This window comes from Dendropsophus ebraccatus, chromosome 6, assembly GCF_027789765.1.
Source record: "Dendropsophus ebraccatus isolate aDenEbr1 chromosome 6, aDenEbr1.pat, whole genome shotgun sequence".
Lineage (NCBI taxonomy): Eukaryota > Metazoa > Chordata > Amphibia > Anura > Hylidae > Dendropsophus > Dendropsophus ebraccatus.
Window position 1 is genome coordinate 49561986 of NC_091459.1, and position 27762 is coordinate 49589747.

At 40.9% G+C, this 27762-nt stretch overlaps 1 protein-coding gene across 5 annotated transcripts in view; it reads left to right on the plus strand.

Moving 5' to 3' along the window:
- The window catches only part of LAMA2 (laminin subunit alpha 2), a 524271-nt gene that overhangs the window by 274579 nt on the left and 221930 nt on the right, over window positions 1-27762 (plus strand). For 3 of the 5 annotated variants that reach the window (XM_069974947.1, XM_069974948.1, XM_069974950.1), the window contains exons 18-21: window positions 4808-4894; window positions 16891-17102; window positions 21063-21169; window positions 27366-27632. In XM_069974947.1, coding sequence (XP_069831048.1) covers window positions 4808-4894; window positions 16891-17102; window positions 21063-21169; window positions 27366-27632 — 673 coding nt within the window. The remainder of the gene's footprint in view (window positions 1-4807; window positions 4895-16890; window positions 17103-21062; window positions 21170-27365; window positions 27633-27762) is intronic. The other 2 variants (XM_069974951.1, XM_069974952.1) reach the window with 1 other exon arrangement.

A 27762-nucleotide genomic window follows, 5' to 3' on the forward strand; every position in this document is an offset into this window, starting at 1 on the left:
GCTTGTACTACTACTGTACTGTATATGCACTCCAGCAGTCTTATACAATACTGTACTGTAAGTGAAGCCTTACCAGTGCTAAACTCACCAGGTACAACCCACTCTCAAAAATGATAGAATACCTAGCAAAGTTTCATTTCTAGATTAAATTTTCATTTGAAGATCGAAGAGTTTGAGTTAAGAAGCGTTCGAACACCAAGCTATTACTGTAAATATAATTCAATAATAACAGACTTCTAATTTTTTTTTACACAGGTGTGCAATAAAGAAAGGGCAAATCTGTAAGTTATGGGCATTAGATTTCTGGTAATAAGTTGATCCAGGGATTATTCTGATTGTCATTGGAGTCGGGAAGAAATTTTCTCCATGTGATGGGGCAATTGTCATCTGCCTCATAGGGGTTTTTGCCTTCCCCTGGATTTACACAGTAGGGTTTCCCTAGGTTGAACCTGATGGACTCTTGTCTTCGTTCAACCTTATTAACTATGTTACTATGTATGTAACTACAAAATGGACACTTTAAAGGGGAACTATCAGCAGGTTAGAGGAATTTGACCTACTGATCTGTCCCTACTGCACAGATGTTGAGGAGGAAGGTATGTGTCCTACCTTCCTTCTCTGCGCCATTCCGGTGCATTTAGTCTTTAGGGAGAGATAGGAGCACAACCTGTTGCTGATCCGACCCACTCCTGGCTGGCCCGCTCCATTCTTTATCATTAGAAAGGGGCAGATCTGTGCTATGAGGGCAGGCAGTGTGCTCCTAATGGTCTCATCGGAACATGGAGCAAAAGACTGACTGCACCGGAATGGTGCCAAGGAGGAAGGAAAGAGACATACCTCTTTAGGAAAGATACATAGTTCCTCTTTAAGCACTTTACAGGTCTCTTCCAAGCAACTTTATTAAAGATAAAAAAAATACTCTCATATGCTACATGCTTTGACATGTCAGGTTTTTAACATGCAACTGATTTTATGGGGACAAAGGTATTCTTATAAATTATTCCAACCCATATGCCTATTTACAGTGAGGTTACAATATGTTAATATGGTGGTACGGGACTCAAGCACCATCATCATGGGAGCTTGGCTGTTGGCATTTAGTTTTTGTTCTGTTTTAGTAACTTTAAGAAATAAAAAAAAAAAATTAAGGAAAAAGAAACAAGGCTTTAAATCAACTTATTCTGACTAGTGAAGGGCAAGCCTGCCTGGTGGAGCATAGTACTCGATTAAGCATTGGGTGCTTAACCTCATGGTGCTTGGGTAAAGGTTGCCATACACCTTCAATAACTGATGGCTTTTTTGTTCTATTTGCATATTTCATTTAAACATCCCTTCAAGGGACGAAATATACAAAAATTAGAACAAAAAATTTAATAGTCTAAAGAGGCACCCTCTGCTCTGCCTAGAAGGCAGAGCAGTGTCTTGAGTCTCCCTTTGATTTCAATGGGGTTCATCACTCAAGTTGAGCATTTGAGCATTGAAAAATGCTAATTTTAAGTAACAAGCACTTGATCATTTTATCCCTCGTTCAACACTAATTCTGAGCTCTATAACTTTTTCATTTTTGTTTATAGAGCAGTATGATAGCTTGGCGCTAGCTTGGAATAAATGTAAAAATAAGCTCTTAGACAAAGGAAAGACAAAGCTACTAGAGATGAGCGAACCTCGAGCATGCTCGAGTCGATCCGAACCCGAACTTTCGGCATTTGATTAGCGGTGGCTGCTGAACACCTTTTCCAGACAACCTTAGAGCTTTATCCAAGTACAGCAGCCCCAGCTAATCAAATGCCGAACCCGGTTCGCTCATCTCTAAAAGCTACTAATCAATGGTGTTACTATGAGAAATATTATCTTCAAAATAATCTTCTGATTCTGAGCATCAGTTCCCATGTTTCTTGACATCATAGAAGACATGGATTGGATAAGCGACTAAAACATGTGCCCATTTTTGCATCTGATAATTTCTACATTTTCTTATCCAAATAAAAACACTAAACTAGAAGATTATGAATAATAAATGAAGCTGGAAATGCCACCCAAGAAGAGCAAACATTTATTTTTTTTATTATTGTGCTTGTCAAACACAAATGGATTTACAGTATGTTCGACTCTTAGACATTGCTGAAAGGGAGCACTGACCTACGTTACCAATAGAAAGGACAGCTGCAGGTGCACTGCAAACATTGTTCACACTAAGTAAAAGTACGGCCGTTGTTGCCATCGAATATTGCGCCTGTGAACATTGCCTCCTGTTCTATGGGATCCCGGCCGGAGCGTATACAAATCATATATGCTCCGTCCGGGATCCCGTACGGGGCCTCAAAAAACTGACATGTCACAGAAAGACCTGTCAGTTCACTCAATGAAGCGAGCGGCTCCAGCCTCATTATGTGCAATGGGAGGTTCTGATGCGGGTGCACACCCTGCCACAGGAAAGATCATCAAGATACTTAAGTACCGGCCGGGATGATCCGGGCAGAGACCGGCCGTATCGGGAAGCGGCCGGGTCACAGAACGGCCGGTCTCTTACGTTGTGCGAACATAGCCTTAGCAAACATCTAGTTGCCCTCCTCCTGCCATGCTCTATTCAGAAGATGAAAAATTATATATATATTATATATATATATATATATATATATATATATATATATATATATATATATATATATTTTATTATTATTATTATTATATTTTTCTTTAAAGGGAATTTTTAGGCCAGTGATGGTTTGCATTCCTTTAAAGGGAACCTGACATCTCTTTTTTATGCCTGAACAACAAGTCATTGGGTGGCCTTTAGTGATTTCTCCCCAATCTTCCCGATCAATTTGATGGGGTGTAAAGAAGCTGCCAGGGAATGACCTGTTACCTCATGATTTGAAAAGCATGAAAGTTTCCAATCTTGCTCAGATTAAGCGCTGCCAGTGCAGGGTCCCATTTCTTCTCATGTACTGTATACTCTTACAGTACCTTAGGTGAGCTATTTTTCCTAGCTGTACATGCGGTGTCCCACCTTGGGTGTTATTAGTTTTTTACACCCCTCGCAAAAGTCTGTACTTCAAGTAAATGTAGTAATGAAGTAGTACCTAATTTATACTATAAGATGTCGCTGTTATTTATATATGCACTTGTATATTGCGCAGCTGTAGGGAACAAGGGGTTATTGTTTGTCATAATCTGTGCACCAATGAGAGCCCTCTTCTCTTCTTCACCTATCTCTATTCTCCTTTTCTCTTTACACTTTCTTCTCCACGACTTACAGGGGACATTACACCTCCTGTAGAAAGTTGTCACATGGGGAGATGAAGTGCACACCCACACTTAGTGAGTCTCACCCAAGTCTTGGTGGAGAGAGGACGCAGGGCAAGACGCTCCCTGCTGTAGTCCAGTTGGGCCCTGGCTTTACCAGGTCCCCCTTCCAGTCAGTCCAGTGTAGTCTAGTGTGTGGTAGTGGATAGACGCACATGGGAGACACAGAGACTTTTTCTTTAAAAGCTACACCTATTCCTAGTATGCAGTGCTAAGCCACTCAGGAGAGGACAAGTCAGAGAACACTCCAACCCACAACATGAACACTTCTTAAAGGGCAGGACAGTATCCTGAAAGAAGAGGAACTGATCTGGATAGAGCAAAGTTGCTACAAGCCTATGTACTCTATCTCGCAATGCAGGTATATAATAAAGAAAATCTGGAGCACTCTTTAGTAGTATGAAAAAGTGTTCATGCGTTTATTTAACAGCGTGCAATAGGGCATAGCCAGGTATTCACGACATTAATCAAGGTATGTTTCAGTATGCGACAAGTGGACGTTTTGGCCCAATCCAGAGCCTCTTTCAATGTCGCAGTGGCTGTGGCAGTGAGAGCGCTCCTGGCGCTGTCCTCAGGCGTGTCAAAAAAAGGCAGCTTTTTAGTCTTGTGCTGGTTGAAAAAAAAGAGACTAGACACATAAAGTCCCGGTCATTTGTACACTCAGAAGATTGGACATGGATACAAGTAATTATAGCTTTGTTGTAAAGCATGATGAAAAAAAAAGAAAGTAAATTGCAAATATTCTTCATATCACATTCCCTGCTGATTTAAATTCTGAAAGTTATAAGGACAGGTACACTTTAAATCATAGCAGGAATGTAAGCTTGCAGCTGGTATAGATCTCTGAGGCTGCCGCATAGGGACCTCACTTGTCCCTTTCAATATATATGGCAGAATACACAGAGTTGGGGATTTAGTTATGAGCTGCGTACAGATACTCTAGTCTGGTCTTACTTTCAGTGAGATAATATCATATATACAGTAAATAAATATTAATTCAAGAAAGAATATTTAACTAGATCTAGCAGATTCCATGATGTAATGATGCAGATGCCTATTCTATACTAGTCCATATCAATACTGTTCTAATAGTTAGAAATATTTTAAAACTATTGTCACTTTCCATTAGAACTCAGTGCTATAGTAACACACAGTATGTTCTGTCAATGGCCTCCGGGGCATAGACAAACAGCTGTACATTCCTGCCTATTCACTAGTGAACAGGATCTGTGACAGTCTAAAGTAAGCCCCATCATAACATGCCATTGGGATGCTGCCACTCACTGTACTATATTCAGTGTTGGCAGAAATAGTAGAGTCATTCCAGCGACTATTGGCTGGAGCCAAAGCTAAATGTGTGCGTCTCTAATGCCGAAAAGGGTCTTCCTGGGTCTCCATGTTTACAGACTAATGAATTCTAAAGAAGAACTGCAACTATGCTGCTAACTTTTCTAATCTTTTCATGTATTTTTCCATGTTTTATTTCTGGTCAACAACAAAGTTTCAGTCCAACATGTCACCTGGACCCGACCAGTGGATTAGTCTGTGATGCCTGTCCTCGTGGATATACAGGGCTGCGTTGTGACCGGTAAGTTCAGTCATATCTTTTTAACTCTTGACCAGTTGATATACAACAATGTGGTAGTGTGTTTTTTTTTTCTTGCCTCAAAATATCCATACTGAAGAAAACTTTTTGGTGATGATCTGAACATAATAGAAATAGATACATACAGACATAATATAGGTAAAGTTTGCCATACAGTATGTAGCAGTGCTGAGTGTGAAATGTAGCAGTGATAAGTGTCAGATGTAGCAGTACTCAGTCATTTAAGGCTGGTTTCACACACAACAGTTTTTTGGAAAACTGCCACTGCAGTTTTTGAGCCAAAGCCAGGAGGTGATCCAGCATGTAGTAGACATATAAGTGCTTCCTTTATTTTACCCATTACTTTGAATCCACTTCTGGTTTTGGCTCAAAAACTGCAATGTGTGAAACCAACTAGATTGGAAAAACACACCTGCTCTTATTAAAATTTAGCACCATTTATTTCACTAAAAACCGAGCAAACAGACTGATGACAAGAGTGATGCTGTTTTTGGAAAAAAAAGCATCCATGTTTTTTAAGTACTGGATAAGCCCTGTAACACTATTCATCATGTGCAGTTTTACATAAAACATGTATAATACAAACAAGTGAACCTACAGTATAATACATTATGTAAACTGAAGGGGTATTACAGTGCACACATGATGCAGTTCTTATTAGTTCCAGCTCTGCCTTATGTTTACAATATCATCGACACTGCATTGATCAGTATTCATTGCATGTGTGCTGAAATAACAGATTTATAGCTTTGTGACAATCTCCACTTGCTCCTAAAGGAAGTGTTCCCTTCCTCTAGAATAGACAGGGTTTTGTATATAAAAGTAAACGACAACCCCCCTACCTTGGACAGTCATTTCAATGTATTCTTTTATAAATTTAAACATAGAAACAATATTCTTATAATACTAGTTAGAATCTATGCCAGTCGCCTGTAGTTTCCTAGTTGAGTAAATCTTGCTTTAAAGTGGTATATTTTAAGCCTATTCTAACTTTAGAGCTATAAACTCTCTAAAGCAACAGCTGAAATAAACGTCTCCACAGATCAGATTTCTTCTGCAAACTTCTTCTGGTTCACTTTTATAAATGTAACAATTCAACCCTATGGTAAAAAAAACTTGGAAAAACATCAGCGACTGCATTTGTTTTAAAGTGATATTGTCACTCCCTTACTCGTATGTGCGGTTCTCCCCACCATCCACAAACTTAGATGCAGCACATTTCATATATTCCTGTATAAAACTTGTCTGTGTCTTCATTCTGCTCTAGAATCGCTTGATTTCATCAGTGAACAGTGTCTCCTAGGTGGGGGCTTCATGGTATTTGGGCCATCTCCCCAGCCGATAGATGGAACCCAACTGCTATGAGGCCCCGTCTTGGTGACACTGTAAATTGATGAAATTAAGTTAGTGTGGGGGAGTATCAATTTGAAGTGAATGTATCACTAAAGAGATATATATATATATATATATATATTTATATATATATATATATATATATATTATATCACCTGGTCGGCGGCACCTGTCACCTGGTTCCCGCCATCTGCAATAGTTTCTTCATATGCACATTGAGCGGCTCAATGCACTGGAGGCAAACCCTATGCCCCCTCCCCTTGGTGACACACCTCCTTCAAAATCATGTTTAGCTCTGAAAATGATGGGAGGCGATATCGGTGCATTGGGGATGCCGAACCCTCCTCCAGTGCATAGAGCGGGGTGATTTTCATCTGAAGGAACCAGCACAGATGGCGGGAAGCGATACTGGGATTTCTGCACTGGTGCTAAACAGATATTTTAAAAAAAGTTTTAATAACCTTTGTGGTACATGTGCTTTAAGTCAGTAAATTTTCAGAAGCTGCCAAGGCTCAAAAGGAATCAGTAAACTGCAATTCATTTCCAAACTGCTGACACTGTTAGATACCTGCTTGGGCCCGGTACATATGGTACCTTTCATATTCCTGTCTGTGCTTCCAGAACATAGAAAAATGCTTTTATTATATAGTAAGAAGGGTAAAAGAGGCTTTCCTGAGCTCCTGAAGTGCAGCAAGCTGTAACCCCTACTTACTCCCCCCCTCCCATACCTGACCCTGCTTGAAACTCAGCTTCCAGGTGTCAATCAAGCTGGGAAGGGGAGAAGGGGGGAAAAGGGTAAGGCATTCCAGCAGAGCATTGTATAAAGCACCTGGAGCGGCCCCGGCACGTGCCGGCCACGGTCGCAGCAGGTGCTTTATAACGGAGAAAATGAATAGATACGAGCGGGGAAGTAGTCATGGTGGGCGGCTCCCCGCTTGTATCTAGTCACTGCGCTCTGCCTGTCAGCGTGCTCAGAGGGGATGATTGACAGACAGAGAGGTCCGTTACTGGCCTCTCTGCCTGTCAATCATCCCGCCAAGCGCGCTGACAGGCAGAGCGCAGTGACTAGATACAAGCGGGGAGCCGCCCACCATGACTACTTCCCCGCTCGTATCTATTCACGAGCCGGGGAATAAAAGTCATTTTCTCTGTTATAAAGCACCTGCTGCGGCCACGGCTGGTACGTGCCGGGGCCGCTCCAGGTGCTTTATACAATGCTCAAGGGAACCATATCAGCCCAAACTAATTGGTTCCCTTTAAGGTGTTAGAATTTAAGAAGGAATTAACAAAAATGTAAAAATGAAAAATCACTTGGTCCTAAAGAGGTTAAAGAGAATAGATCTCCTAGATTTGTTTTTACTGATTAGAACCAGATACTAGAACATGGGGGGAGATTTATCAAACTGGTGTAATGTAGAATTGTCTTGGTTGCCCCTAGCAACCAATCAGATTTCGCCTTTCATTTTTCAAAGCATCTGTGAGAAATGAAAAGTTTAATCTGATTGGTTGCTAGGGGCAACTAAGACAATTCTACTTTAAACCAGTTTAATAAATCTCCCCCATAGTCTTTTTTCTAATCTGCTTGTATTCTCGAACTTTTCGTTAGAAGCGCCAATCGCCTCATTCGTTATCATTAAAAAAGGGTCAGGCTGGTCGGGTAAATTGGCGCTGTGGGGGTAGGCAGTGCTCCTAACGGTCTCAGCAGACTGTGGATCAATCGACTAATTGCACTGGAACAGTGCCGAGGGGGAAGGTAAAAGAGATACCTTTCTCCTTGGTGTCTCCTGTGCAACAGAGACATATCAGCAAGTTCGTATAACCTGCTCATAGTTCCCCTTTAAAGAGATCAACAGGGGCTGTGACTGCGCACAGTTTTGCAATATACTTTTTTACTATGTTTAGATCAACGTTATACATATGGCCACATTTGGTCTTTTCCTAAGGGTGCTAACATTGAATGGTCAGCTCTCCTGTCACACAGCACTAAAACCTCTGTAACCACACAATGACATTATACTAACTGAATTGTTACATAACAAAAAGCATTGTCTCTTGGTATGCTGCAGAGTTGATAATATAATAAGCATAAGTTATGCTACGTTTACACGGAGCGATTATCGGGCGAATTTTCGCGATAACGATCGAATTCGAATGATAATCGTACATGTAAATGCGGCGAACAATCGATAAATCGTTCATTTTGATCTTTTAACATGTTCTTAAATCGTCGTTCGCAAACAATTCGCCAATCGTTCCGTGTAAACAGTCGTTCACTGATTTTACCTATGTGTGAGATAGGCTTAAGCGATCGCAAAACAAATTTTCTGTACGATATATCGTTCCATCTAAACACTGATCGTTTTTAAAAAAAAAAATCGTTACTTCGAAATTGTTAATCGTACGATCGGGCCAATTATCGCTCCGTGTAAACTTAGCATTAAAAATATAACCAAATACCAAATACAACCAAAACCAGGAGTGGATTGAAAACACAGAAAGGCTATGTTCACATACTGTTACATAGAGTGGATGGCCGACATTTAATGGAATACAATAGCCATTATTTCAAAACAATGGCAGTTGTTTTAAAATAACGGCAATTATTTGCTATCAATTAATGTACGGCATGGCTACTTAGCTTTAGCTTTCCTTCGCGTACCTGTAGATGTTTTTATTGTAATTCTGTAAAGTGAGCTCAGGAGCTGAGCTCGCTTTATAGTCAGTGTGTACTAGCTTCTCTCAGGAGTCGGCATTTGCGGTCAATGATGGGCACTAGTGATTAGTAACCCCTTAAATGTCACAGTATATAGCGTTATAACTAGTATTGAGCAGAGAGGAAAAACAGTTAGAGTTCAGCAACATTTTCAAACCTGAACATTTAGCATTTGACTCCTCTTCTCCCTGGCATACGCCAGCCATATCCCCCACTTACCTGCTGGGCGGTTGGGGTCATGAGGGAATTCAAGGCAGGGAGGAGGTATGGCCTCCTCCTGCACCAGATTTACCATGATTTAAGCCTGCTCATAAACAATGGCTATTGTTTTGACTATCAAATAAAGGCCAGGAAAAAACATAGTGGGAACATTGCCTTACTGTAAAATGCACTGTGTAAAATCTGAACCCCCTTCCCATCCCCCCCATCCCCCCCCCCCCAAAAAAAGGCAAAAATGTGTTTGTTTTTGTTTGCTTGGTCTTACAAAATACAATATTTGCTGAAAGAAACACGCTGAAAATTTGCTGAAAGAAATCCACTGTGTCCTTAAGGGGTTAATAGGGAATAAGCAACAAGAAATTAGGGGATTTGGGGCTTCAAACCAGACTAAAGAGGGCTTTGTGCCCTATAAAGAAGATATATTATTAAATAAGTCAACACATTGTTTTAGTACTATTGGTAAACTTTATATATATACATATATAATTTTGTTTTGTTTTGTTACAATGTAAAAGATATTTATGCAAATATATAGTTGTTTTTTTCCCGTGAGGTCACTGTGTGTGGTATGGACAAGCCATATGAATGAGTATTCAGCCAGTCACCTGTCCTCGTTCATCAGACCCGCTGCTCCTCTTCCTGTTACTGTATTCTATTTCTGTCATTTCTTTCCTGTCTGCTTCAGCAGTCATCATACCCCAGCTAAGCGGCTGGCTGTGATGTTAATGACTTTAGAAGCCGCTCACATCAGTACTATGTAGGATTCGGTTTCTTTAATTCAGAAAAACTCCACTGGACATCGAGTCTAGTTTCTTATGCGTATGGAGCAGTGTATTGCTGCCACAGCTACAACATGAAGGTCAAGACACACACATATAAATCACCATTTTATAGCACAACGTTATTAGCTTGTAATCTGCATTTACAATTATAGCTAAAGTATTTTTTGTATAGCACCATCATATTCCACTGTACTTTACTAATATCATTTATTTTTATAGTCACATTCTAAGAGATAATTTAGGGACATGGGAGGGGGACTGAATCATCACACAAAGGTCTTCAAAAAATAAGAAATAAGAACACCCTTTTTTTTTCAGTAATGCTTGCTTGCACTGTACAATGCCCTCACCATGTCTACAGATCTGTGTCTATCCTTAGGGTGGTATTAAACGGGCCGATGGGGGCCTGATAACACCTCTAAACGAGCGTAGATCGTCGCTCGTTTACTGGGCCTATTACACAGGCCGATAATCGCTTAACAAGGGCAGCAGGGACATCTTTACTGATGTCCTTGCAGCCTTTGTTTAAACAGTATACATACCTTTCAAGGTTGCAGGGCTCCTCTTCCTCTGAGCTTCTCCCCGGGGCCTGCGCGCTCCAGCTTCACAGCGGCTTGTCTCAACTGACAGGCCACTCAACCAATCATGGCCGCCATTTAATGGCAAATATTTGCTGTTATTTTAAAACAACGGCTGTTGTATTGAAATAATGGCAGTTATTTACTGTTATATGGCGGCCATCCACTCAATTTCAACATTGTGTTAACAGAGCCTTTCTGTGTTTTCAATCCACTCCTGGTTTTGGTTGCAATATGAGGAACACAATACTGACTGAAATATACGTAGTGTGAATCCAGCCTTATGCTGTGTAAACTTAGCTTTAGCTGTGGCCATCAATTTGAGCCCAAACAATGGCCATTGTTTGTGGAAAGACAGCCTCGTTTTGAAATAAAATGATGTAATATGTTTATTTATTTAATTTTTTTTGCATATTTTTATCCTTATAATGGGCACAGAGATATTTTAAACTTTCATTTAGGGGCGTGGGGGTTTATAAGGGTTTTTTAATACTTTTAATCATTACAGTGCATATACTATTCTATAATATGCCATAGCACAGCATAGATCATTGTTCGATCTGCGCATAGAGCCTATCTGAGAGCAGACTCTACACATAGATGGCCGATCTGACAGAACAAAGGTTAGTGCTTACCCCCGTCCGTCAGTTCAAGCGATTGTGACCCCCGCAGCATGGCTACAGGGCTCCTAATCAGTCAGTGACAGGTAATTGTCCTGTCATTAACTATCTTAAACACCACGATTGTTAAAGATCTCCGCATTTAAGGGGTTAATGACAGGCAGCTGCAGATTATTAGTTTTAAAAATTACCACATTTATTCCTTATTTTACGGCTATATTTTGTTTTTCTTTTACTTTGAGTGTGTAAAGGCCCTATTACAAGCAATTATTAGCTGTACTTGATCAATTACCGACCGCTTCGGGCAATAATCGCGGGGTGTAATAGGGCTTGTTGAAAGGTCACGATCAGCCGACAGGATCATGATCATTCAACATGCTGAAACAAATCAATCAGCACAGCACATCATTCCATGCAATAGGTACAGAAGCAGCACACTGCCGCTCTCTGCTATAGGCAACCCTGACGATCTGAAGATGGTCTCGGCACAAACTCCCCCTCCACCCGGGCAACCGCGCAGCTTCCAGCACCCTCCCCCCCTGCCACACATACACTTTTCCCCACTCGATGTCTGTATGTGTGTAATAGCACAGTCAGAAAGCAGGAAACAAGAAAGAAGTGAGCATTGATCAGACAGGTCGGCGCTTGCTCCCTCCTCAACATTGGCCCATGTAATACGGCCTTTAGTCTTCTTGTAACATAAAAAAAAAATTAAATGGCAATCAAGGCAAAAAAATTCTAACACGCAGAGTTCTTCTTTGTTCAGCCTGTGCATAAACCAATGCAAAGATCTCTTCCGTGCAGTCATTATAATTTCAGGATTTCGTCTAGGTTGTATAAAGGTTCTAGCTCCTAATATGAAATCCTCGTAATTGCATTTTGAATTACACTTTTCTCCTAAATTTATCAATTTACTCCCCTTACTCAGATAGCAGAATATATTTTATGTGATACAATTCATTGAGATGTGTTATAATTAATCTGGCTTGTCCTTGTGGTGAGTTTCCGACACATTATATGTATTTGCCTAATAAATATTGCAGTAAAATATATGGCATCTGCCAGCTTTTTACTGAATAAAAATTCTATGTTGCCAGTCGACTGTAACAAAATGCAAGATATTTCAGGGAGTTAATTAGGAATTTAGCTTCAGGCATTATGTTCCAGAATCCACTGTACTTTATCACCATGGAACATTAATATTCTTACTGTCTGCAATTCACTGGCTTCTACATTAGAGCTTTAGCAATTGTCCGACACTCATTCAACACATTCCTTCAAAAGCCCCGAATACATGCCTTTCGGATACTACCACATTAATACTTTGTTTAAAGTACTGCACTACTTTGTTTTCAAGAAAACAAGGTTTGGGTAGTGATGATCTTCATCTGTATTTCTTTCTTATTAGTACCTACCTTTTTGTTTACTACTTTTTCCACAAAAAAATTTTAAACAACACTTTATACTAGAGCTGAGTAAAGTTTTCAAAAGTTCAGTTCGCCAGGTTCACACATTTTTGGTGTAACCAAGCCTTAAAGCGTAACTGTCATTTCCAGGCCCAAATTACACCACCCCAGCCAAACAGTAGATTATGCATAGGTATAATCATACATCCAGTCATTTAGCTGAAATCATTTGGTTTAGTACCTTTTTCATCCCCTGTACATGCTGCAGCTGCCACCTCAGTAACTGTCCTGTATTTCGGCTGGTGGGCGGGATCCTCCTTTGATGATGTCTGCCCTTCCTTTCTGCCTCACGCAGCCTTCCCTCACTACCCATAATCCACCACAAACCAGCCGGGAGCGAGCACAGAGGACAGACCAATCAGAGCACTGCAAGCTCTGACACCCCCCCTCCCATTCTCATAGCACAGCCTATGCCGAATACAGTCACACCAGAAAAGCTAGAAGATGGTACAGCAGAGAAATAGTGGACATTATGGTTAATATAATAAAATACGTTTGTTATACATACAGCACTTCCACAACACTAATTCTGATTATTGTTTGTCTCCAACTATAGTATCTGCAGCTGTAGCAAGACTAGCACTCCCATCATGCTTTCACTTTCATACCATGATGGGAGTGCTAGTCTTGCTGCAGCTGCAGATGTCCTGCACACTCCTATAGTAATGAAAGAAGGGCAGCAGGACCCGTTCTTTCACTCAACTACTGAAAAGTAATGCCCCCTCCTCCATCCCCCTCCACTGGAATGGTCTGGTCTGCATCAGCTCCTGGTATGGCTCCCTCTTTCCACACAAATCCACACATGTGACAGAGATGAAGATGCAGAAATCTGCACAGAGAAGCTGCAGCAGCAGCACCACCTCCATCCCTCTGCAGTGACCCCTGCTCTCTCCTGCTGCCGTGTATGCAATCCGTGCATAGGGGAGGGGGAGGGGCTGCACAGCAGAAGAGAAAGTGGAGATGAAGACAAGATGAAGCCTTGCTGGGCTGTCGGCATTCAATCTTCACATAAGGATCTCCCTGCTCTTTGAAGCTGACAGCTCCCTCACATCCCACTGCAGTGACTAGGAGAGGACGGACTGAGAGATAAGAATGTGATGATTACATGCAGGGAGTCTGGACAGCAAGAGAGGAGGGCAGGTCAGTTAACCCCTTTCTTGCTGTCCAGACTCCCGGCATGTAATCATCACATTCTTATCTCTCAGTCCGTCCTCTCCTAGTCACTGCAGTGGGCTGTGAGGGAGCTGTCAGCTTCAAAGAGCAGGGAGATCTTTTGTGAAGATTCTGATTCGGACGGCAGCACCTCTCTCTATGTAGTAGGAGCTATGACACAGCTCCTATGTCCCTGTACAGTCTGGGCATCGGCTTCTACACGGGAGCGCACACGTAGGCTCTGAGGGAGGTGCTCAGAGAGAATCCGTCTTCACAAAGGCAGAAAATGTGAAGACGGATTTTATTGAAAAGCTGTGAAAGATTGTGCAGATAACAAAGGCTAGGGGGGAGGATAAAAGTCAAGATTAATTGGACTAGATGACAAGAAAAGCTGATAAAGTATATTAGTAATTAATTTGAAAACGCTTAATCTATGCAAGTAAAAAAAAAAAAAAACATGACAGTTACACTTTAAAGGAGAAGTCCGGCCAAAATTAATTTTTGATATGTTGTTACTTATGAAAAGTTATACAAATTTCTAATGTACATTAATTATGGGAAATGCACATATACTGCTATTTCCCTTAATTTAGTAGATCAGGAAGTGTTAGAAATATCTCTGAAGAAGTGACGTCACGACCCAGGGTGTAATTCCTATGGAGTGTCCAGCAGGGGGCGCTCTCTATATAGAAGTCTATGGGACTTTATTGTTTCTATGGGTTTCTATGTAATGTAATGTAATGTAATGTAGTGTACAGTGCTTTATTGAATGAATACATCTATGGAATACTTTGGGGAGCAAGTGTCCTTGCTCCCCAAAGTATTGCATAAATGTATTCATTCAATACATTCAATACACAGAAAGCCCGCCGATCCGCCGCATTTCCGCCGCATTCCCGCCGATCCGCCACACGCTGATCCGCCGCATTCCCGCCGATCCGGACCATATACATTGAACTACAGCTCCCATCATCTGCTTATAGTATGAACAGGTGATGGGAGCTGTAGTTGGGTAAGGGATATGACATGCCGCCGGGCGCAGGGGGGAGCCGCTCAGTACACAGGAGCGCTCCCCCCTCCTCCTCCTCCTTCCGGGATAACTTCCGCCTATACCAATGCTGAGTCCCTGCCTGGCCGCCGCTCTCCGCTCTCATATACCGGCTCCCGGCATCAGCGCGGACACCAGGATGCATCGGGAGCCGGTATGTATGGGGGGGAGAGCGGAGAGCGGCGGCCAGGCAGGGAGTCAGCATTGGTATAGGCGGAAGTTATCACGGAAGGAGGAGGAGGAGGGGGGAGCGCTCCTGTGTACTGAGCGGCTCCCCCCTGCGCCCGGCGGCATGTCATATCCCTTACCCAACTACAGCTCCCATCACCTGTTCATACTAGAAGCAGATGATGGGAGCTGTAGTTCAATGTATATGGTCCGGATCGGCGGGAATGCGGCGGAAATGCGGCGGATCTTCGGCGGAAATGCGGCGGATCGGCGGGCTTACTGTGTATTGAATGTATTGAATACATACATTTATGCAATACTTTGGGGAGCAAGGACACTTGCTCCCCAAAGTATTCCATAGATGTATTCATTCAATAAAGCACTGTATACTACATTACATTACATTACATTACATAGAAACCCATAGAAACAATAAAGTCCCATAGACTTCTATATAGAGAGCGCCCCCTGCTGGACACTCCATAGGAATTACACCCTGGGTCGTGACGTCACTTCTTCAGAGATATTTCTAACACTTCCTGATCTACTAAATTAAGGGAAATAGCAGTATATGTGCATTTCCCATAATTAATGTACATTAGAAATTTGTATAACTTTTCATAAGTAACAACATATCAAAAATTAATTTTGGCCGGACTTCTCCTTTAATGAACATCAATACTTACTATTCTGCACAACCTTCTCCCAGCCAAAATCCCACTTAGCCAATCATTGACAGAGAGACAGCACTGCGGCCAGTGATTGGCTGAGCGGGCTGTCACTCTTGAGACATAAAAGTGACATCTCGATCAGCCAATCTCTAGCCATGACTGTCCCTTCTCAGTCAGTCAGTGATTGGCTGAGCGGGGTGTCATTCCAGAGATAAGTGAGCCAATCAGAGCCTACTAAGCCAAATCAATGACTGGCCGAGCAGATTGTCACTCTTGTCTGAAGGACACCTGGGACATAGCATGCTCTACACAATACTTAAAGTGTACCTATCATTTTACTGGTGTGGCAGGATACAATGCCGGCAGGTAGAGCGCTATAGGCAAATAGAAACTGTAAAGACAGTATACTCATTTACTGCCAGTAATAAATATCTTTTCAATGCTTGATTCACAGCTTACACTGCTCAGTACTGTTTAAGGCCTTGTTTACATAGTGTAGATTGCAACAATAGCTATTGATTAATGACACTTTGGCATTACATTAGATTGCATGGAATCATGGCTGTAGCGTATACACAATGTAAACACTATGCCCCTGGTTCTCTGTGGTCGCACAAAAAAGTAACATATCTATTTTGCGCCCGCTGTTCACTGACTATCGGCCGCACAAAATAGGTTGCACACAAAATGTGTACGGCTCCCGGTCCTACTTTACATTGTGTGATACAGCTAATTGGAGTGCAGGCACACCTGAATGTGCCCGCATTCCAATTAAATTGGCAGGTAAAGATCACAGACATTGGCCATTGTTTGATATAGCCGTGAAAAGCAACCTCTGGTGTTTTTCCATGTGTGGACATGGCCATAAACTGAACTCCATGCTGATACTGCTTCTTAGGGTGTGAATAAAGTCACAGAAAATTGTTGCATTTGTGTTTGATTTTCCATGTGCAAGAACACGCCTGTGTAGTACCAAAACGTTTTGGTTAACAACCCTTCATTAGGCTTGAACAACAAGTCTGGTATGGACATAGTAGTATGTTTAGTTATTGCTAGGTTTATAGTTACCACCTGGTCACAAATTATTGTAATACAGCTGAATCATATCTGAATGTGGCTTCTTATCATAAGAATTAACATTTATTATACTGATGTCTAATTTGCTCATTACCTTATGAATTCCTTGACTGAATTATTGTGTCCCTTAGATGTGCTGATGGCTATTTTGGTCAACCATTACTACCGGGAGGATCATGCAAGCCATGTCAATGCAATGACAACCTCGACCTTTCAGCCCCAGGCTGTTGTGACAGTGAAACAGGAGCATGTCGTATATGTAAACCAGGTGTGGCTGGAGAATATTGTAATAAATGTGCAGAAGGATATTTTGGAGATGCTCTTGGGCCGCGGGGTTGTCAGGGTGAGTATTTTCTCTCTACTTGTCTACCTTTCTACTAATATGTTGACCAATAGAGGTAGGGGCCTGAAGAAGCATCACTCTTAATGGAATGTTTCTGCTAGTTCAGCCGAGACCTTTTAATGGATGAGCTGAAAAATCAGACACACCTTACCACTAAGTTTACAATAAATGGTTTGGACACGGAGTGCCCAGTGCAACATACTGTGCAAAGGTGATATGCTAGTGGTGATATGCTCTTTGCACAACTCCTATTAACATCAATGAGAGTTTTGGCTTTTTGACCACTTATGGTTGCTGCAAGCAGGCCAGAATGATGGACTAAAAAATCCAAATCAATTGGTGACAGAAAGTTTTACAGATTTGTAATTTACTTCTATTTAAAAATCCAGTCTACCAGTACTCATCAGCTGCTGTATGTCCTGGAGAAAGTGATGTATTCTTTCCAGACTGAAACAGTGCTCTCTGCCGCAACCTCTGTCTGTGACAGGAACTGTCCAGAGCAGGAGAGATTTTATATGGGGATCTGCTGCTGCTCTAAACAGAGTTGGCAGCAGAGAGTACTTTGTCAGACTGGAAAGACTACATCACTTCCTGCAGGACATAAACAAGCCGGTAAGTCCTGGAAGACTTGAAATTTTTAAATAGAAGTAATTTACAATTCTGTATAACTTTCTGGCACAAGTTGTTTTCCCAGGGACTGGGGAAGTAAGTCTATCTCATGGAGGCCTCAACTCATAACTTTCAAGAAGCGAATGTTCTGAAACTGGAGACAAGAGTGGTGTTGTGTCTGGAAGAAAGTGGCAATGTTTACTAATGCTGTATAACCCCTTTAAAGCAAATGTACCATCAGGTACATCATGTTAAGTGTTGCACATGAATAGAATGGCCCCAGCATGGGGAAGCCGGTGCCGTGGTCCTTTTTTTAAACCGTGGCCCGGTTCCTACACAAGGCACCGTTCTATTTCCAAGAACCGACATGACTAAGGCAGTTGAGGAAGGCAAGCCCGCCCTCAGTGGGAGGAAACCCCCTCTGTGATGCGTCTCCATTAGAATCAATGGAGCCGCGTCATAGAGGGGCGGACCAACCCGTCTTCAGTGTCTCAGACTGGGCCGGTGCTCGTTAACAGACCGGTGCTGTGCATAGGAACAAGGCTGCAGTTTAAAAAAAGGAATGTACCTGATGGTATATTTGCTTTAAAGGGGTTATCTAGCCTTAGAAAACATGGCCACTTTCTACCAGAGACAACACCACTCTAGTCTCTAGTTTCAGTGGGGTTTCGCAACTCAATCAAATTGAAGTGAATAGAGCTTAAAAGGCTATTCCAGACAAAATGATTTTTGCATTATTAAATAGCCCACCTATAGCTTCAGAGGTCTTGTGAGGATCATTAGGATTCAGAGCTGTTTTAGGGTATGTTCACACATGCCGATTGCAGCAGAAATGTATTACTCAATAATACGGTTATCACTAATACTGCTGACTTTTCCATGCTTCACCCCTGACAGGAAATGGAAAATAGTAGAACTAAAAAATATGTATGTCTCTTGCTCCTTGACTCCTCACTCTCATCATCCTCTCATGTCACAGGAGGCTAAGCTGGATCTTGCTCTGAGCTCTATCTCCATCTCTCTGACCAGTGCCTACAGCCTATATAAACATTTTCCTGTCATACATACAGACATATATATGATTGTTGGGACATTTAGAGAGAGTAAGGCTTTGTTACAGCATGCTGTCTTGTCATAAATGAGGCAGAGCAGTCAGGGAGTAAAAGCAGCAGGTGCTGCAACCTCACTACTTGTGCAAGAATTAACAGTGTAACAAGATGTTCTGCAACAGTTTTGGTGGGTAACTGAAAGGAGTGCCGTGGGTTAGGATTAGGCAAAGTGTAAGGAGTGTGATAAACAGCTGAGGGAAAGCAGTGAATCTTGGGAGTTGTAGTACTGAGCAACTGCTCAAACAGGAAGTACAACCATGAAATAGAGAAATAAGATCCTCAAAACAAATATATTTTTGGTGGTTTCATAAATAGGAAAAAAGGTAAGCAATGCTATATGCTTCTGCAGCATGTTTATTTATTTTGTTTTACTTTATATTGGAGTACCCCTTTAAGAGTTCAAGAACGGGAAAGAAATATCTAAGTACAGCTATAAGCAAACAATGTATAACATAATATATTTTATCTTAAGACTGGGTTCACACACAGTATATTTCAGGCAGTATTTGGTCCTCATGTTAGGTCCTCATAGCAACCAAAACCAGGAGTGGATTGAAAACACAGAAAGGATCTGTTCACATAATGTTGAAATTGAGTGGATGGCCGCCATATAACAGCAAATAACGGCCATTATTTCAATACAACAGCGGTTGTTTTAAAATACCAGCAAATATTTGTCATTATATGGCGGCCATCCACTCACATACAACATTATGTGAACAGATCCTTTCTGTGTTTTCAATCCACTCCTGGTTTTGGTTGCAATGAGGACCTGACATGAGGACCAAATACTGCCTGAAATATACTGTGTGTGAACCCCGCCTAAAGGGTTATATCAGACCTATACATGGCTTAGTTCCTTCCATTAGCCACTACATGCACTATTTATCCCATGGTGAAAGGTCGAGAGAGGGAACATTGCTTCTGCTTCTTACTTTGGTCGAATTTATTTACCTTTTCATGGCACAAAAGAGCATGGCAGATATCTGATGAAGACGGATTATACATGGAAAGTTGTGCTGCCATATTTTCTTTATGTCATTGTTAAATGCAGTCATTGGCATACTTGGCATACTATAAAGCATACTGAAGTGGAGTACATCATAACCACAATAATAGAAGCTATCTCAAGTCACAGATCAAGGGAATTATTACTCAACCAATAACCAGTGATATATCGGTTTAATTGGAGTGGTTTTCCAGAATGACAACCTTTACAAATAAACTCTTCAGAAAACATTAATGTATAATGTGTGTTCAGCTCTAGACAGGACAATAAGATAAGGGATATAAGAAGGAGAATGAGCAAAAGCTGGTTGGCTAATCATAGTAACTGCCCTTAGTAGCTTTTACTAGAGATGAGCGAACTTTCAAAAAGTCAATTCGGCAGGTTTGCCAAACTTTAATGCAAAGCTCAGGTTAGTATGAACCGAATTTTAAACAAATCAAAATAAAACAGCTAAACGATTGCAGACGTTTAGCTGTTTAAAGAAAAACTACTGAACTATACTCACCTGCCTGCGTTCTCCTGTTGTCCTTCTTAGGTGTCCAGTGTCCCTTGAAGTCGCCAGAATCCCATTCAGCCAATCACTGACTGACACAGAACAGCGATGCGGCAAGTGATTGGCTGAGTGGGCCGTCACTCTCCTGTTCAGCCAATCACTGACTGACTGAGATGTGACAGCGCCTCTGATAAAAGAGTGACAGCCCATTCAGCCAATCACTGGCCGTGGCGCTGTCCTGTCTCAGTTGGTGATTGGCTGAAGGAGCTGGAGATGGCTGAAGACACCAGAGACTTAAGGAGGACACCAGATGAGAAAACCATTTTTTTTCTTTATTTTTTTTTTAGATGTGCGGTCACCATCTTTCTAGACTTGTTCTGAACTTTGCAAGGAATTTGTTTCTGTGCCGAACTGAAATTTTAGCAAAGTTCAAAACGAACCTTGGTTTGGAAAGTTTGGTTCACTCATCTCTTAATTTCACCATTTTCAAATCACCTTAGTAGCCCAACAAATGTAAAGGGTTTTACATTACCTTGCAAAAAGTAAGAATATAGTTCCAGTTTTTTTATTTAAGAGTTTTGCTTTTAGATCTGTATAAGTGACCTATACATGGTTCTCTAACTGTATTCTTACCTGAATAGTTACTTTATTAATAACAGTGTTTGTGTTCCCTAGGAAGTGATGTGTGGGTTTAATATCTGTACTTTTTTTTTTTCTTGTTTTCTTTTTTTGTCTCACAGCATGCAACTGTAACATCAATGGCTCTTTATCCACTGTTTGCAATGTTCAAACAGGACAGTGTGAATGCAGAAGTAATGTAAAAGGCCGCCAGTGTGATGAGTGCTTGGTAAGTGTGTACAAGAACTTTTTGTCAGTCCTAACCTTTACCCTGTTCTTATGACTGTAAGAAAAGACATGAAATGGCAAAAAAAGGATGACAGAGACAGATATCTTGTCTAAAAAGGCATTTACATAAAAAAAATCTCTATTGTGTGTTTGCATTGTACTATATATATATATATATATATATATATATATAGTATAACTGTTGTTATACTAAATACTATACTACTATGCTACTGAGACATGCCAAAAGTATTGATTGGTCTGGTTCTGAGTGTTCAGACCCGTACCGATCAGGAGAACGAGCCAGGAGGAGACCACACTAAGCACAACTCTCTCCCGACTCTGTGTCATGTGATGAGTTGGGCTCATAGTGTAAGTTTTTGGAGCTCAACTTTTTTTTCTCACACAGATTGTGAGTGGATGCGCTGCAGCATAGTCCTCTACCCCTCCGTTTTCCCGAACGGTACAGGTCTAAACACTTAGACACTGATCAAAATTTTTGGTATGTCTCTGTGACATGTCAAAATTTTTTTATAACCACAGTAACACTTTAAGAGAAAATATAAATCTTTATGGTTTTGAATGATAAAGGAGATTTCCATAGGGTAGAGGCATTATTCATTATTTCGATAAATGAAGACTAAAGCCATATGGGTTTTTAAAAGAGTACCTGTCATTAAATATACCTTGTCATTAGACATGTCAAAACTTATAGATCACAGCGAGGCTCACTGCTGAGACCCGCTGCCATCAAGAGGTATAGCCGCAGCGGCAGGAACTGTCCAAAGAAGGAAAGGATTTTTATGGGGATTTGCTACTGCTCAGAACAGTTCCTGTCATGGACAGCGGTGGCAGTAGAGAGCACTGTGTCAGACTGTAAAGAATATACCACATACAGCAGCTGATAAGTACTGGTAGTGGGATTGGCACTACACTTTGCATGTTACCAGTCATTCAGAGTTGTATTCTTACAGCCAAAACATACATCTAAAAGAATCACATAACAGCAAGTCACAGACAAAACGCTCAGGATTTTTTGTCATGTAACATATCTGAGAGTGTTCACATTGCCCTAGCCTAAAAGAGAATCCCCCTGATAGACCCTATAATCATTTTCATAAATAACATAGGTAGATGCACAACTCGGAGTCATTGATACTGCGTTTAAAACACGTCCGCCTCTGGCTCAGAAATGCTTTTCTGTATTTTGATCAAAAGCATACTCAGAACATATGATTTATGCATTGATTTTTGCTTTACTATGGTGCCAAAATGGTTTTCTTATCATAATACATTTCAGAGGCACTTCAGCTTCCCCTGACATAAACTGCATGCTTTTATTTCTAAAATTTTACTTCCACAGATGAATATAAGCAGAAGCTGTCATAAAAATCCTGTTGATTTTCTGTTGATTTGCTTTGCCATTCACTTGTGCTAAAAGTGTTTGAAGAGTCAATTCATCATCTTAAGCTGGGCCCTTTTCAGCTAAAGCACGCTTTTATTAAATCAAGAATACCATGCTTTGGCGCACAGTTTTAGTGCATGGTATTGGAGTCGTTCCTTTACTTTATTCACTGGAAAAAAAGAGTTCTAGTATCCTGACTACTGTACAGTATATATAGGATCCAATTCCAATATGGGTGCCTGCGTAGAGAACCCCAATCACAAGTCTGGTCATCGATAAATAAGCCACAGTCTGCATCACACCATGGAGGTCAATTCCAATTATTCCAATTCCAATCCCCGGTTATGTGCATGCATAGAGGGACATTTACTATTGAGTGAATAGAATATTCTCAACATTTTCACAATCGTCAAATACTGGTTCATAAATAGAACTTAGACCAAAAATAGGCAAAAAAATCCAATTATTCACCTAAAAATAGGCGCTAAGCCCTTGATAAATTTCTCCCATAATATTTCCGTCAGTCTTTAGGTCAGTCTTTTTTTTTCAACAAAATCAGGAATGAAACTTATAGAGCAAAATTATAATGGAAAGATCTGCACAGTTTCTGTGTTTTAAATACTGGTTTTGGTTGAAAGAAGACTGATCAAATACTGACGGTAATAGAATATGTTAATATAGCTTAGTAAAATTTTTTTTGTAAAGAACGGACACTGATTGCAATGGAATCAGCATCCATTCTTTACTGCAGGGGCAGCATTGCATTGAAGTCAATGCAATGCAGCCCACTGTGTTCACACATCATTATTTAAAAAAATAATGTACCTGCCTATTATTTCCGGACACTGTTCAGTGAACAACGTCTGGAAATAATAGCTGTTCACACAATGTAATGTGCGGTGATGGCCACACATTGCATTGAAGTAAATGGCTAATTGTTTTGCGTGCACACCCAATGTTATAAAAAGACTGTTCCTGCAGACGATACAAAGGGAATCGGCTGCAGGAACGTTCTAGATGCAGCCTAGCGGCCGGCAGTTTAACAGCGTCCGTTGCTATGCAACGGGCGCTGTTAAACGCTATGTGAACATAGCCTAAGAGTGATTTATTCAAAGATAAAACATGTAAGGTTGGGTTCGCACTGAGGTTTTGCTGTCTGTTTAATGGATATGTTTTTGAATATGTAATTTTAGTATACAGAAAAAAACGTGGTCAGACATTTTTTTTAGGCTGCGTTTACACTACGTATATTTCAGTCAGTATATTTCAGTCAGTATTGCAACCAAAACCAGGAGAGGATTTAAAACACAGAAAGGATCTGTTCACACAATGTTGTAATTGAGTGGATGGCCGCCATTTAATGGCAAATATTTGCTGTTATTTTAGAACAACGGCTGTTATATTGAAATAATGGAAGTTGTTTACTGTTATATGGCGGCCATCCACTCAATTTCAACATTGTGTGAACAGATCCTTTCTGTGTTTTTAATCCACTCCTGGTTTTGGTTGCAATTTTAGTTGCCAGTTCAAATCCAGCATTTCATTGTACATCATCCGTGAAAAGATGTATAATGTAAAGAAGAAGAAAAAGCTTTTTATACACAATAGAAATATTTTCAGATATTGCTGTTAAAACTTTTAAATTGCAGTTCAACAAAGTATTCTTTGGTAGAAGCTGTAGAGCACTTCACATTTAAATATAAGCCTTTGGCGTCTGTTTTGTTAAATATCCTGGTCTACCATCATGACAGAAGAATTACACAATGTGTGTCATACAAATTACACAAATTACAGATTTGCAAACTATAACTGTTCCGTGTTCTTAGGGAGAAAAATCAATTCTGTTTTTTTCATTTTGGCAAAGTTCACACTTAAAAACACTGACATTAATGTTAATGTATTTATTTGCTAAAGTAAACTGGAGGAATAATAAGAGGAGTTTGAAAAGAACAGTAAGGAGTGTGGAAATAAGAGTTTAGTAACTTCTAGCTGAGAGCAAAACATAGGGGAAAGCTGAAATAAAGGAAGAAGTGAAATTTGTGCAGAGCAAGAAGGGTACTCCATTTTTTTTTTTTTTTAGCTCCTTTAAATCAGCGGGTGTCAAAAAGTTATATGGATTTGTAATGTACTTCTATTAAAAATTCTCAAGTGTTCCAGTACTTATCAGCTGCTGTATGTTCTGCAGAAAGTAGTGTATTCTATCCATTCTAAAACAGTGCTCCCTGCTGTTACCTCTGTCCGTGACAGGAACTGTCAAGAGCAGGAGTGGTTTTCTATAGAAAAAGTTCCCCTTTAAGGGTACGTTCACACTTACCGGATCCGCAGCTTATTTTCTGCAGCGGATCCGCAGCAGATTTCATTTAAATAACTGGACACAGCATCAAATTTGCCCCATCAAATCTGCTGCGGATCTGCTGCAGATCTACTGCGGATCCTGTAGGTGTGAATGCACCCTAAGGAAGAAAAGTTTTATAGCATGGGAGAAGGGAGGTAACAGGCTATCGATCCCTTCCTAACACATGATGTACATTTGTTATGTGCAACCAACACCAGTTGGTAATGACTAACTTCAATGTTGGTAATTTAACTGTTTAGCTGCCACAATTGATAGTGATTGACAGCTGTCTCTGGTAACTAAGTGGCCCAGTGTAATTACATAATGCCATGGGGTAGCCACAGGAGCCCAATATAAAAAGGACACATATTAGTATCTGGCTTTAAGTCGAGACAACAAACTCCCCTTGAAGGGGTACTGCAGCCATATATTACTTCACTTATAGAGAAAATATTACAGATCTTATTCTTACCTCACCTTAGGGTAGGACTACAAGACAGCTCAATTGTAAGTCACAGAAAGACAGTAATGGCCTCAAGATTGGCCACAACATTGTTTTCCGTAGACAAATAATGAGGAGGCTGTAATACAACATTTTTACCAAAACCCATAGTCAACTAGATGTTATTGTGTAACATTAACCTAATAGCTGAAATTTCCACAGTATATATCTATACTATACTGTGGTCTTTAGTCAGTAAGCTGCTATTGAGACATTATTAACTGAGTAGATGTTAATGCTTTAAATGTTAATTCTATTTCTTTTATACAATCTTCAGATCAGATCCTTAAAAATTTGAAAAGTGCCCTTTTTTATCGCTGGACCATCATGCCAACTCTATTACCTCATAACTGCAGCTTTAAATCAATGAGAACATTCACCAATACAGCAGACTCTTAACTGGGTTGCAGTTTTTTCTTAGCCTCCATTGACCAACCAATTCTATATTGTGCCTGAGGCCAGGTTCACTACATATTTTTTGGCCTTATTTCGGCCATTTTTTGAACGAACTTCATTTTGTAGAGAAAATACAAGTTTAAAATCCAAAATACGCCCTTATTTTCTCCCCAAAATTGTGGCCGTAAAACGGCAGATGGCAGACGCTGTAAGATCATAGCCTAAGGCTATGTTCACACTTTGTAAGAGACTGGCCGGGTCACAGAACGGCCGGTCTCTGCTAAGATCATCCCGGCCGGAACTTAAGTATGATGATCATTATGGCCGTAGTGTTCTGATGCGGGTGCATCAGCGCGCGTCCGTATCAGAACTCCCCATAGGTCACATTGAAGCAAGTGGCCGGAGCCTCCCGCTTCATTGTGTGAACTGACAGGGTTTCCTACGACCGCAATTCAGTGAATTGCGGCCGCAAAAAACTGACATGTCAGTTCTTTGCTGCCCGGCATGGGATCCTGGCCGGAGCGTATCTGATGTGTATACGCTCCGGCCGGGATCCCATAGAGGAATAGGCAATGTTCCACGCTGCATTAAGTACGATGGCAACAACGGACGTACTTTTACGTAGTGTGAACATAGCCTAATAGTGTATATAAATAGTATGCCACGAGTAAAGTTTTTCCAAACTTTCATCCAGTTGTACTTGATTATAAGATGTTAAACTGTATTCATATAAATCTAGGAAATCAAAAGTGAATCTGTACTTCCGGACATGCCCCCCAAGCCGCTGGTATCGTTCGCTAGTCTTGCTCAATCCATGCCTGCTCCTGGGGTCTGTCTGTCTCCTGGGCCGGAATTTGGGCTGAAGAAACTTTTATTCTTGTGGCATGGTGTCAATGGGGGTAGAGGGCGGAGAGCATCCATGCCCTAAGCCAGCAGCGTCCCTCTCACCACCTTTCTTCTTCCGTTATATCCCTCTGATGAGATCTCCATCTTTGGCAGGCCTGGGACACAGATGCTCTAGACCCTGCCTTATTGAGCAAGACTAAAGAACGGTATCGGTGGTTTGGGGGTAGCGTCCTGCGATACAGATTCACTCTAATAAAACACATGCACAAATTGCTATATAGATAAAGTACAGATTTACTACTTTGATGTCTTTGTTTAAATTTTGACATTGATAGAGATGTCTTGGGGTTACAACTTCTACTTTTTTTTTCTCTATTTAGTATGGTTTATAAAGGGTAGCCATTTTCTTATCTTCTTTTTTAACTGAAACAGTGATTTTTAACTGTAAGTGAAGAGAAGATGGAGAAACATTTGTCCAGAATCATCAATCATTTAATTACAATTACTACATAATTTTCCGTGTGATGTGCTGTAGGAAAAGCATGAAATATTCATCGGATATTGTCATCTGTTATATTCCTCAAGAAGACGTTGTGTTCAATCTTGTAATATCATCATGATGCATGAATGTCAGAGCTCTGCAGCATAACAATCTCTCTTTCCTTTCCTCCTTCTTTTTCTTATGCTTTCCCTTTGTTCTTCTGCTTTCAAAGCCAAACTGTTGGTGGGATTCTGACAAGCAGGTATGTCTGCCTTGTAACTGCAGTGTCAGCAGCTCAATGTCCCAGCGCTGTGACATTACAGGAAGATGTATCTGTAAACCCGAGTACTTTGGGAAGCGATGTGAGTTTAGGAGACAGGCATATGAAAGGAAGAATCCCACCTGGAAATCCCCCAGTAACCAAGCTTTACCTAGTAGGAGGTGGAACTACCCTACATCCAGAGGTTGTCCTCGGGGGGCTTACAAACCAGCTACATCGGTAAATGGCTGTGCCCTCCTTTATTGCATGGAGTGGACTGATGTTAGATTTTCTATATACCTGGTTAAGCCTTTTTTTTTATTATTAAAGCGTGGCTGGCATTTCAAAAGTATATAAAGATCTGCATGGT